Source organism: Microtus ochrogaster, chromosome 10, assembly GCF_000317375.1.
Source record: "Microtus ochrogaster isolate Prairie Vole_2 chromosome 10, MicOch1.0, whole genome shotgun sequence".
Classification (NCBI taxonomy): Eukaryota; Metazoa; Chordata; class Mammalia; order Rodentia; family Cricetidae; genus Microtus; species Microtus ochrogaster.
The window spans coordinates 75,794,933-75,808,383 of record NC_022016.1 but is presented as its reverse complement, the minus strand read 5'-3'; the positions used below and the strand labels follow the sequence as shown (position 1 = coordinate 75,808,383).

Sequence of the window (13,451 nt, the reverse complement as noted above, 5' to 3'; positions counted from 1 at the left end):
AATAAATAAATAAATAAATAAATAAATAAATATTTAGAAAAACTGGGGAGCTAGGTAGAGTTGTAAATTTATGTAATCCCAGCACTTCTGAGATTGTCTAAAATAGGAGGATTAATAGTTCAAAAGGATGGAGAGACAGAGATGGCTCAGCATTAAGAGCACTCACAGCAGTCCTGACCCAACCACAGAAGAAGCAAGGTGTGACTGCCTCGCTGAATAAGGTACCAAGCCACGTGCTGGCACAGACAAGAAAAATGGGCTAATATAAGTTATAAGAGTTAATAAAAGCCTGAGCTATTGGGCCAATCAGTTTATAACTAAAAGAGAGAGAGAGGGAGAGAGAGAGAGAGAATTCACGGCAACTCACAACTATCTATACCCCTTTTTCAAGGGATCTGACACTGTGGCATAGATATATATGTAGACAAAACACCAATGTACATAAAATACAAATAAATAATTTTTAAAAAATTCAAGGCAAGGGGTAGAAAGATCATCAATTAAGAACACATAATGCTCTTCCAGAGGAACCAGGTTCAAAACTCAGAACCCCTATTAAGTGATTTATAACCATATATCCTCTAGTTCCAGGAGATTCAACACCGTTGGCCTCTGAATGAACACACAAACACACATACCCCTACACACATGCCTACACACACATCTGCACATAATTAAAAATAATTTTAAAAGCTGGGATGTAACAGTGCATGCCTTTAATCCCAGCACTGGAGAGGCAGAGGCGGATAGATCTCTGTGACTTAGAGGCCAGCCTGGTCTACATAATGAGTTCAATGACAACCAGGATTACATAGAGACAGTCTCAAAAGAACAAACCAAAACAATAATAATAATAATAAATTTTTAAATTATGAAACAAAAGAGTTCTGGACCAGTTTGAGCTACATAATTCAAAGGCAATATGCTTTCTACAATGATACCAATAAGTGTGTAAGTCCAAAGGTGTAGCCCAGTGATAGAATACTTGTCCTTGCCCAGCATACACAAGGATAAGATCCCTCCTATCAGTAAATAAGTGGGTTATGATGTGGGATTCCCCTCTGTGAATACCATTGGTTAATAAAGAAACTGGCTTGGCCTGATAGAGTAGAACAGAGTTAGGCAAGGAAAACTAAACTGAATGCTGGGAGAAGGAAGGCGGAGTTTAGAAGAAGCCATAGAGCCCACCGCCAGAGACAGACAAGCTGAAACCTTGCAGGTAGGCCACAAACCTTGTAATAAAATATAAAATAATGGAGATGAGTTAATTTAGATGTAAGAGCTAGCTAGCAATACGCTTAAGTAAGTGGTCAAACAGTGATTTAATTAATACAGTTTCTGTGTGGTTATTTTGAGAGTCTGGGCAGCTGGGAAACAAACAAGCAGAGGGCGGCCGGGAATCAGCAAGTGGGCCCCTACAACAAATGTATTCACAAACACCCACTAAACTCTTATGCACACAGCTTTTCACCACTAAATAAATAAATAAATAAATGAAGGAAGGAAGGTAGGTTTTGCTTATTTGTTTCCAACCTTTTTAAATTGAAGTAGCTAAACCACAAATAACCCACAGAACATTAACAGGAAAATCCTGCCCAAAACATAACTTATGGAAAATGCCATGTATGTTTATACTTACTCAAATCATCTGATGTATCTTCAATTCCTGAAGCACTGTCATCAGAATCACCAATATTATCTGTCTGTGCCTGTTGCCTCTGAGATGGCAATAAGTTTTCCAGAGTTGATTTTTCTCCCTGTAGAGCTTCAGTATTCCTTTTGTCCACAGAAACAAAGGAGCTTGTAAGTTTTTTCCCAGTCTGTTGTGATTCTGTCTGTTTCATATTTTCTTTCAAAGGTAAACTAGATGCATTTTCTGGTTCTAATGGCGAGCTGGTTGTCTTTTGTAATTTCATCTGAGAAGTGGATATATTTTCTTCTTTCTTCTGTGAATTAAGTGCTTTTTCTGTTGTTGCTGTTGTACAGGGTGTTTTTTCTGCCTTTACTGATAAATTAGGTGACTTTGGTAATTTTTCTTGTTTTGCCTGTAAGCTAGAAGCCTTTTCTACTTTTACCTGTGAAGATCCCTTCTGGGCTTTCATGGGTGAATTTGGTATCTTTTTCACTTTGCAATGACTCTGATCTCGAAGTGCTAACCCCAAATCTTTAGGGCCTGGAACACTGGCAACATTTACTTTACATGATTTGACTTCTGTTTTTTCTATACAAATATCATTTTGCTTGTTTTTTTTACTACTATTCCTATTCAGAGAGCTGGTCCCAATTTCTGTTACGGACTTATCATTTCTAGGCTTCAAGGTTTGATTAGCTATAATTTTAACTGCTTTGCTTTCTTCACAAATAATATTCTTCTTTGGTTCATGATTTTCACTTTTAGAAGTTTTGGGCTCTTCCATTATTTGAAAATCTGGTTCTTTTCAATTGTAATACTGTAAAATGGCAGATCTCAGGTATATGAACTGCTCCAAATCTAGTTTAGGCAAGCAAACTATAGGAATTAAAATAAAAACAAAATCTGTTACTTAAAATGCAAAAACATTTTGTCATTAGTCAATTTTAAAATGTATTCTCAAAACTAAAACATTTTTCAGAAAGCTATACGAAAAGGGTTTAAATCCTCATTATCCGAAGGCAGAGGCAGGGTGAACTCGAAGGCCAGCCTAGTCTACATAACCAGTTCAAGGCCACAAAAAACTACAGAATGAGACTGTCTCAAAGAACAAATGAAAACAAAAACAGGCTTTTTACAAAAACAAAGTTGCTTTCTATTGCCTAATGAGAATTTCCACTAATAAATAAGTAAATATTTCCACAAAAATAAAACCTGGCTAGTCAGTGGTGGCACTCGCCTTTAAATTTCAATACTCAGTAGGTGGGATCTCTTAAGAGTTCAAGGCCAGCCTGGTCCACAAAGCACAGGAAAATCAAACCAGAAAAAGTCCTCTATACGACCAGGAAGTGGTGTTACAACTGGGCAGTGATAGCGCATGCCTTTAATCCCAATTCTCTGGGAGCAGGTCTCCATGAGTTGGAGGCCAGCCTGGTCTACATGAGCTAGTTCCAGGACAACCACAGTGGGTTACACAGAGAAATCCTGTCTGGAGAAACTAAAATAAAGCTGGGCAGTGGTGGTGCATGCCTTTAATCTCAGAACTCAGAAGGCAGAGGCAGGCAGATATCTGTGAGTTCAAGGCCAGTCTGGTTTACAGAGCAACTTTCAGGACAAGCTCCAAAACTACAAAGAAACCCTGTCTCCAAAAGACAAAAAAAAAGTGCATAATATAATGATTTATTAACTTTGAATTTTCGCTAATGAGAAAGGAACAACACTGAGAGACACTCGATAGTAGAAAAAACTATGGAATTAATCAGCAGTATACTTTAAAGATGTACTGACCTCACAATGGAACCCAGAATATGTGTTACATAGGGGAAAGGATTTTGCTTTTGTTCACATAGAAGAAAAGCTATAGATACCATCAAAATTGATAAAGATCTGATTTGAACAAGAGGCACCTCTTAATTAGAAGAGATGATAGTTCATCAAGCAGTATGGCCATTTAAACCAATCTATAAAACTAACAAATGCTTTTTATTTGATCAGATATAACTTGCCCAAAGTGAATCTACCCAAAATTAGGGTTGGAGAAGGGTTTTGTTTCTGTTTTTTCAGGAGAATAAATGCATCCAGTGAAGGTATCTAAAGACTATTGGACAAATGAGACATCTAAAAGAAAAGGACAAATCATCCAGAAAAAAAAAAATGTCTCAAGAAAAATAGTAAATTGGTCTATAAGTATACCACATTCCCAACAGGATAAAATTTCATAAATCTCCCCAAATGTTGTTCTCTACAGACATATAATGTAAATGATCTTTTTGTAGTCCCAAATCCAATTAAAGATTAAAGCTGACTTTGGAGTTGGAGCATGGCTCTCTCCTTCTCTAAACTGAAGCGTGCCTATTAAAGTAAAATTCAAAACCTCAGTCTCATGTCAGAAGAGCTACCTGATATGGGACAGGAGAAAAATATTTTACTGCCACTAATCCCATAATCCTCTGGTTTTATATTGACTCTTTAACAGCTTTTCTTAAGGTATAAGTTTTATAAGATTTATATGTTTGTGTGTGTGTGTGTGTGTGTGTGTGTGTGTGTGTGTGTGTATTCTAAACTTTTTGTTATGGTATTAAAGGTCACATAGAGTACTAACTAATTCTTGAAAAAGATTTCATTTACCTTCCTATACATGATTTCGGGTTTGGGTCTCTATCAATTTTCTGTAGTGAACCATGAGCATGCCTAACAGCAACCTGTAAAGTCTCCAAAAGGAGGATGGTGCCCCACAATGACAATTCCTCCATAACTATGATAACACACTAAGCTGAAAAACACCACCTAAAAAATCAGCTTTGGACTACAAACTGCTCAGAACAATTTTGAGGTCCCTGGCTGAGATGATCCAGCCTCACTGACTACTCTAGCCAGGACTTGAGACAGGACCTGCACTTTCCCATTATGCAGAGACTGGACAACAAATGATACAGCTACCTCTCCCAGGACTTGACAATTAACCAATTTTTTTTTCAGGATCCCCTAAAGGTACCACTACCCTCAGACAGCAGAAGTAAATTTAAGAATATGACACCCACATTCCCAAGAAGTGAGATAGGTGGTTTTTGGTCATTCAATGGGTTATGTATTTGCTATTGTTCAAGGGGGGTGGTTATAAGTTGTTATTGGTTGCAGTCAGGAGGAAATTGAACAAAGGAGATTAGATTCAAGGTTCTTGTTTTAAAAAGAAAAAAGGGGGATATAGATGATAGGATAAAAGGGTAGATTATTGAACCTACTCTGAAAAGAAAAAAGGGAGGATATAGATATAAGATAAAAAGGTAGATTATTGAATCTACTTTTAAAAAGCAACTACTAGTTTTAAATGTTTTTACACCGGATTGGACTTTTGTATATTGTATACAAATTTTTTTTTGTATTGATACAAACTTGAGATTTTTTTAGAACATACTGTACTTACATTTCTACTCTTGTTCAAGGTATTGTACCTATTACATTTAACAATGTAATGTAAATTTCTAGTCTTTGAAAATTATTATTACCAACTGTTTAGGACAATAAAGAAATATAGGTTAATAGTTAATTATCTATTATAATTGAACTTGTAGTTTTTGTATGTTTTCAAGGTCAAGGATATATTTTAGACAGCTCATCTTTAAACACTTCAGAGAACTACAGAATATGGCATTTAAGATGTTTTAATAATATAGGTTCCTTTAAAAAAAAAAGACAATGAGACTTGTCTGCTTCTGGCAACAACAATCTACTTCAGAGAAGATGATGGGCATCAAAATAACTCCACGTGGAATTTCCTTATGGCAAAAGTAAGTCACTGGGCAAAAAAATGCCCTTGCCACAACTGCTGACATTACCCTGTCCTAATAGGACAAGCAGGACACAAAAGAGAGTGACTGCCAAACATTGTCAAACAAGGAGGGACAGACCTTCAGAATATTCTGCTCCACAGAAAAGTCTGTCAGATAAGCTAGGTCTGTAGGCTGAAGATGGATGCCCCAATGTTGCAGAGGAATTTTGAGTGACTGTCCAGGCAGCCAGCTATTTCTATCATTTCTCACATTTTTTTGGAAGTTGCTTGCTTGAACTTCCTGCTTACTCAGTTAATATTATTTCCTTCTTGGGTCCCTGAGGGAGTTGAAGATTACATAGTTATAGTTACAAAGTTTTGCTTGTTTACCAGACACAGAAAGAAAGTTATGATACAAAATAAACTAAGTACAAGACTTTGGACTCACCAAAGTTGGATAGATAATGAAGTATTTTCTCTGAATTTGTCAAATGCAAATGAACTAGACATTGTTGATATACTTATTGCCTGTATATACTGTATAGTTACTGTATATACTGTATATAGTTTTTCTTATATAAGTTATAGCCTTTTTTAATTTTAGACAAAAGGGGGGAATGTAGTGATATTTCATTTGTATTTGAATAAATAAAGTTTGCCAGAAGACCAGAATGAAAAACAGCCACATTAGTCAGCCATACAGGTCATGCAGTGGTTGCACCTTTAATCCCAGCAGCCACACTAGCTAGCCATAGGGGCTGGGCAGTGGTGGTGCATGCCTTTAATTCTAGCACTAGAGAAAAAATAAGGTGGGATGAGACAGGAACTAGTGCTCTTTTAGTCTGAAGACTTTTTTTTTCAAACAGGGTTTCTCTGTGTAACTTTGGATAGTTCATAGAATTAAGTGCTCTCTAATGCCTTGGCTGCCTTGCTTTTCTGATCTTCAGGTTGAACCCCAATATCTCTGAGATTTTATTATTTGTGCTACATAAAATCAGCAGTTCCTAATAAAATTGAATATAATAATATTATTATATTAAGATTTCACTCTCAAATGTACAGGCAAGAGAAACCAAGCATACATTGATCTCTTTTAAAAAGTCCATCAAATGATGTCTAAATAAAACATACTTTGATGCCTTCATAGAAAGCAATACTACTTCTACATAAAGGGGGATAAATGGGCTACCTACATAATACTGTATGGGCAAAGCTTAGCTTGGTGGAAGAGGATAGACATATACTGTATGACTGACGCTATATAAAATGTCCAGAGCAGGCAAATCTCCAGAGAAAGTTTCGTGGCTGCCAAAGGTGTAAGAGGCAGAAATGAGAAGTAACTGTTAATAAGTAGAGTTTCTTTCTGGGATAATGAAAATATTAGGGAATAAAATTCTTGCAATGAGCTTATAAAACCTTATGACTATACTAAGTTGTATATACCATTAACCTGTAGGTTTATAAAAGATTTATTTTGAGCCGGGTGATGGTGGCACACGCCTTTAATCCCAGCACTCGGGAGGCAGAGGCAGGCGGATCTCTGTGAGTTCGAGACCAGCCTGGTCTACAGAGAAAAAAAAAAAAAAGATTTATTTTGTGTATGTGTGAGTGTGTGTAGTATGTGTGTGCGTACTGATCCCATGGACCTGGAATTTCAGGTGGTTGTGAACCCACTGATATGGGTCATTGGAACTGAACTAGAGTGCCCCAGAACAGCAAACTCTTAACCTCTAGGCCATCTCTCCAGTCCCAGGAATTGGGTATTTATTTATTTATTTAATTTGCTGGTTGACTGTTTTTTTTTTTTCCAATACAGGGTTTCTCTATATAGTTCTGGTTATACTGACTCACTATATAGACCAGGTTGGCCTTAAACTCAGAGAGCCACCTGCCTCTCAAGTGCTGGGATTAAAGGTGAACTGGGTTTTTAAAAAGTGAAGATTATGGTACTATAAATATATCAAGAAAAAAAAAACCAAAAAAAAAGAAAAGAAAAGGGGGGGCACATTCTATTAGCCATCAGAGCACAGAATTTCACATATTATGTAGAAAAACATATAGTTCAGTACAGATAAAAAAAAAAGGAAGAAAAATAATGCTCCAACCATATTATTACAAAATCAAGTTTGGGGGCTAGACAAGATGACTTAAAGGGTAAATGTATTTGCTGCCAAGTCAAAGACCTGAGTTCAGACCCATGACCCCACATAATGGAAGCAGATCACCAACTCCCACAAGTTGTCCTCTGACCTCCACACACGCATTACCACAGGTACACACACAAAAAAGTTTGTCTCAAAGACCCTTCACAAGATGTGCCCACAGTAACAGAATGATGGCTCAGCAGGTAAAGGTGTTTGCCACCAAGCCTGACAACCTGAGTTCAATCCCAAGAACCCACATAGTTCTTGCTTTCTGCAAGAACTGATTCCCAAAAGTTGTCCTCTAACCTATACCCCACACACACACACACACACACACACACACACACACACATTAAAGCTGTTCAGGTATGAGGGGAGAGATAGATACATTTTAAAAATGCAAGCTATTGAGAAAAAAAAGATATGGGGCTGAAGTGATAGCTCAGTTTCCACCATCCATGCCCCATGGCTTATAACTGCCTGTAACTTGAGTTCCAGAAAATCTGAAGCCCTCTTGTGGCATACTCAGGTACCATTTATGTGCACATACCCACACAGATACATACAAATTAAAAATAAAATAAACCTGCTGGGTATGGTAGGTAGTACATGTCTTTAAGCCCAGCACTCTAGAGACAGAGACAGGTGATGGATCTCTTGAGTTTGAAGTCAGGCTACATAGTGAGATCCTGTCTTGGAGGGGAGGGAAAGAGAAGGGAGAGGAAGGGAGAAGAGAAGAAAAATCAATCTTTTTTTAGTGTCCATAGTATGATTACCATTGAATACTCTATACGTGATGGGCACTTAATATTTAGTGAGTAGCTGATCTGAATAATCAAAATCATTTAAATTACAATGACTAACAGATAAAATTCAATTAGGTTTAGTTATTCTGTATAATTTATACTTTCTATACTTAGAAAATATTTTGACACCCTGTGACTGTACAGAATACCCTCTACACACTACCTCTGACACTCATAACATGGTGTACTGGTTGGGCACTCTGGCTCCAGGACAGTCTAAGATCAAATCCCAACTGCAAACTAGGTGTGAGATTTTGTACTTAACTCTTTTACATCTCCTTTCCTCACCTGCAAATGAGATAGAAGGCTGTTGTGAGAACTAAGTAAATCTTCTAAAATCTTGAGAGAGTAATATATACAAAGTACTATGAACTCTCTTACTCTATCTAGCGAGTATCAATTTAAAATTATGAGACTTGAGTAATTAATAGAAAATATTTGCTTTTTCCTTCAGTTAAAAGAAACTAAACTCAAAAACGTACATATGCTTTACACTAACTTCTCCATGGTTTCTTAAAATTACGTGTGTGTGTGTGTGTACACATACATGCATGTGCCACAGCACAAGAATGGAGCCAGAAGACAACTTTCAGGAGTTGATCCTCCCTTTGTATCACATGTATCCCAGGGATCATACTCAGGTTGTCAGAATTGGCAGTAAAGGCCTTTACCCACTGAGCCATCCCACCAGCCTCCCCTAAACATTTTTAAGTACAAGATGCTCTGTATAGAGGTGGTCTTTGCTCATTTTTATTGGTGAACACTAAGCTTGTATAGTTTTCTTCTTTCCAACTAACTCACACTTCCCAGTGTGTCCTAACCTATTGCTTTCTAGTGCTAAATTGAGAAACTTTGTTTATCCAAGTCAAAAGAATAAAAAACTTCCTTTTAGGTCATAGACTCTATTAATAAAGAAGCCAAATGGGGGGGGGGGAACCCCACTGGAGCAGAAGTTAGAAAACATTTCTAATCACAGCTCAAACATTAGCTCACATGGCGAGCTCAATTACAAGATTTAAAGCTTTTTTCAAAACATGTCTTAGTATAGATTACAAACAGAAATGTTTGTTAAAGTAAATGACTGAATGAATAAACATCAACCTTAGGCATTTTTTCCTCTTATACTGAGAAACAACTCACTAGATCCGACAGCAAATGACATATACATATGAGGAATAGAGGCCCACTCTGAAATTTGATGCTCCATGCTCTTCAGCAAATAACTCAACTTCTGTGAGTCATAATTCCTCATTATAAACAGGTCGTAGGTAAGCAAGTGAAAAAGATGCACACAGTCTTAGAAAGAATAAGGAGTCTAATAACTTTTTCTCTCCTTCAATGCACAGAATTATGGACACACAGTGTGAAATTTGTTCAAACTATTAATTCAAAAGAAAAATTTGAATTGTTAATATTTACATTTAGGTACCTTTCTTTTTTGGAAGGATTGAAGAAGCACTTGGAGACATACTGGTTTTAAAACTTCCCTGAGGGGGCTGGAGAGATGGCTCAGTGGTTAAGAGCACTGCCTGCTCTTCCCAAGGTCCTGAGTTCAATTCCCAGCAACCACATGGTAGCTCACAACCATCTGCAATGAGATCTGGTGCCCTCTTCTGGCCTGAAGGCATACTTTCAGACAGAATACTGAGAATACTGTATACATAATAAATAAATAAAATCTTTAAGATTTTTTTTTAAAAAAATAAAACTTCCCTGAATTATGTGATAAGCTAGAATTCTAGATCTAAAACAACTTATTCAGAAGAATGTAAGCTTTCCTAAGTCCTCTGTTACTTTTTTAAAAATCTACATACTCTACTTTGAACTACAACCTACAGTGTCTCTTCTTTTGTCTGTTTTAGATCTTCACAAAACTGTTTAATCTTTTTGTGTATGTCTGGGTGTTATACTGGAGATTAAATATAAGCCTTCATACATATACCAGAAAAGTGTTCTACCACTAAGCTCCTATTTTTCTGTTTTTTAAGAACTTCTAACTACAGATGAGAGCAATTTCTTAACATTATTTTATTAATTACAACATTTACAAGTTTATCTGGAAAGGAAAACATCTAACTTAATTCTGCTACATCCAAATATTCACTTTTTTGTTTGTTTATGGCTTTTTGTGGGTTTGTGTGGTTTGGGAATTTGGTTTGTTTGTTTTTGAAACTGCATCTCACTATGCCTCCCTGGCTGGCCTGGAACTCACTATGTAAACCAGGCTGCCCTCAAACCCACAGAGATTCACCTGCCTCTGCCTCCAAGCACTGGGATTAAATCATGTAACACCATACACAGCTAAAAATGGTGACAACATTTATTAGCATCAATATTTACAGGTTATGTCTTTAATATTTTTTCAAAAATCCAATCTTTTTATAGTCAGTAAATTGAAACACTTTTATCTACCCACAGACCCTGACTGGACTCTATAAAGAACACAACATAATCACACATATATGTAAAAGTAATTTTGAGGTTAAAAAGGAAAGTTCTCTAGCTACTTTTACTAAAATGAACATGCTATGGGAGCAAATAAAAATCATCTTTAAGCACTTTCTTATTTAGGACCATTTATCATTGCAGTCATAAAGTTTCATTTTAACACCTAAATTTAAAAGGCAAGTGCTAGTCTAACTAAATTAACAGAATCAGATGTAACTTAGGGTTCGGGTTTGCAAATCTGAAGTGCGTTTCTATGTGCCTGACAATACCTGTTGACTTTCTGTGGTTAGATGTTCACAGCACTTAAAACATGAAATGCCAATCACTTTCACTTCCACTTTTAGATTCTTTTAAGGAAGCTTTACTTTTTTTTTTTTTTCGTTTTTCTACACTAGTCAAATGAAACTATGCAAGAAGAACATTTTATCTAAGAGTTTTCGGTATCTTTCTATTGTTTATAATAATTTTTTAAAGCAAGAAACACTTAAACTTATCTTCCCCAACATATATGGTTTTTAATTCCTCTGTATAATTTGTTTATTAAAGCATCACAAAGCACACTGTATCCTTGTGAGTTGTCTTAAATAAAGCTTTACAAAACAATATTTCATGGTTTCACAGAGGTGGGATACAGTGTGCACCGTATTTCTAAGGGGATGCACATGGGCTCTGAGTAAAGAAAATGTTAATGCATACAGACAACATTTTACTCAAACCTTTCCGCGATTCAAGGACTGAGAATGGCGTTGTCTCTAAATTATCAGATCCACTTGGGATTATCCAATTGTATTAGCTAGTAGTTATTCCTTTTAAAACAAACAAGATATGCTGTTTCACAAAGCGTTTTTAAACTGTTCCTGCTGCAAGGACGGGAGAGGGGTAAGTCTACAAATATAAAAGGTTATATGACCTGGCTAATTACTAAATGCATGCTAACAATACACAATTCGAATTGCATTTCTGAACACGAAGATTACAAAAGATCGCAGAATGTCAAATGTTTAGGGAATGATTTTTGTATCAAAATAAAGACGGTATACTGAAACTAAGACCTCGCACAAGGTACAAGATTCGACCGATTTAAAGTTTGATATTCTTCTAAAAAAAAATGTTTAACCAACGTTAAAAATAACAGTAATTGATCCCATTCAGGTAGTGACTAGAAATCCCGCTGCTTCTTTGAGGTCTAACCACCTCGTTCTTTTGTAATCCTGATATCAAAAGGATCAGAAACCACTTGCGGAGGCGTGCGACACACAGGGGAAGTGCTGTCTGTTTACAAATACGAATCTCACTGTTACCCACGTCAAAAGCGCGCAGTACCACCATTCGACTGGGGGGTGGGGGACAGAGACGGCGGGCGAGCACGAAACGAAATCCACACAAACCTACCCTGCCTTCTCCCCACAAGGACGAGCGGGGGGTGGGGGGGATACTGTTGTGTGTGAGTGTGTGTTTACATGTGCGTATAGACATCTCTACAGGGTGAAAGAAAAGGCACATATTACAGAGACACACACAGGCTCTAAGACAAGGCTAGACCAATCCCGTTAACTCAGATCCTCCGAACCCGACTACAACAGGTTTCGGTAGCCGGACGGGCCCCCCAAAACCCTCCACAGGCCGCCCAGGCCGCCTTCTCCACTTCCCTCCTTCCCTCAGCTTTCCCCTGGGACACTTGAAGCCCGATCGAGAGGAGGAGGAAGCGCCAGGCCCGGAGGGGGGCGGCGGAGTCGCGCTCCCGGGGACCCGACACCTGCGGGGCGCCGCACCTGAAGGGGACAAGCGGGGGGAAGGGGGGGAGGCCTTCCCCAGCTCGGCCGAGCACACCCCCTCGGCAGCCCGCGCAGCGCGGCGGCCCGAAGCTCCGTACCTGCGAGGCCCGCGAGCTACAGGCGCGCGCGACGCCTCCTCATCGCAGAGGCTCCGGCTCCCCCTCCGCCTCCCGCTGCCGCCGCCGCCCCCGCCGCCGTCGCCGCCGCCGCCGATGGAGGCCAGAACACGACGAGCTCAGGACTCCACCGCCATGTCCGCCGCGCCGCGAACTGCATTGTGGGGGGGAAGGGACGGGGAGGGGGAGGAGGAGGGAGCGAGAGAAAGAGGAGGACCCGCTGAGGGGAGGGGGCCGAGGGAGAGTGGCGCCGGGAAGAGGGGGAGGGGAGCGGGAGGCGCTCCGCAGACTCCGCAGATGGGAGGAGGAGATGGGCTCGGCAGCCCGGGAGCGGAGCCTCTTGGGGCTGGGTTCAGGGGCGCCCTCGCCTTCAGTTCTGGGGATCCCCCCCCCACCGCGGTACTCGTCAAACCTCGGCGGGGGAGGGGGAGGCCGGAGGGAGGGGCTACGCTCGGGGGCTGGTGGCTGTCGCCCGGAAACAATGGGGGGGGGTCGAGGTGGGAGGACGGCGCGCACACACCCGCGCTGAGGAGGAGAGCGAGCGAGCGAGCAGGCGAGCGCGCGCGGGCTCTCGGTGGCGCCCGAGCTGGGGGCGGGCCCCGGCGGAGGGACAGGGTCGGAGCGGCCTGCCGGGAGAGGGTCTCGCGGTCCGGCACGCCGACGCCGGGGAGCGGCACGAGGACGCCTGCTAGCCCGGGGTCGCGTGCACCGTCGCGCCGCTCACGTCAGGCTCCCGGGCTGCGGGCGGCTCTGCTGAGGCCCC

At 39.9% G+C, this 13,451-nt stretch overlaps 1 protein-coding gene across 5 annotated transcripts in view; it reads right to left on the bottom strand.

Moving 5' to 3' along the window:
* Positions 1-12,857, bottom strand: part of Tut4 (terminal uridylyl transferase 4) — a 99,470-nt gene extending 86,613 nt beyond the window's left edge. For all 5 annotated transcript variants that reach the window (XM_013348546.2, XM_013348547.2, XM_026781896.1 and 2 more), the window contains exons 1-2: positions 12,671-12,857; positions 1,640-2,509 (exon numbers count right to left, since the gene is read on the bottom strand). In XM_013348546.2, the coding sequence (XP_013204000.1) occupies positions 1,640-2,417 (778 nt within the window). In that variant the 5' untranslated portion in view covers positions 2,418-2,509; positions 12,671-12,857. The remainder of the gene's footprint in view (positions 1-1,639; positions 2,510-12,670) is intronic.
* Positions 12,858-13,451: the final 594 nt, after the last annotated feature.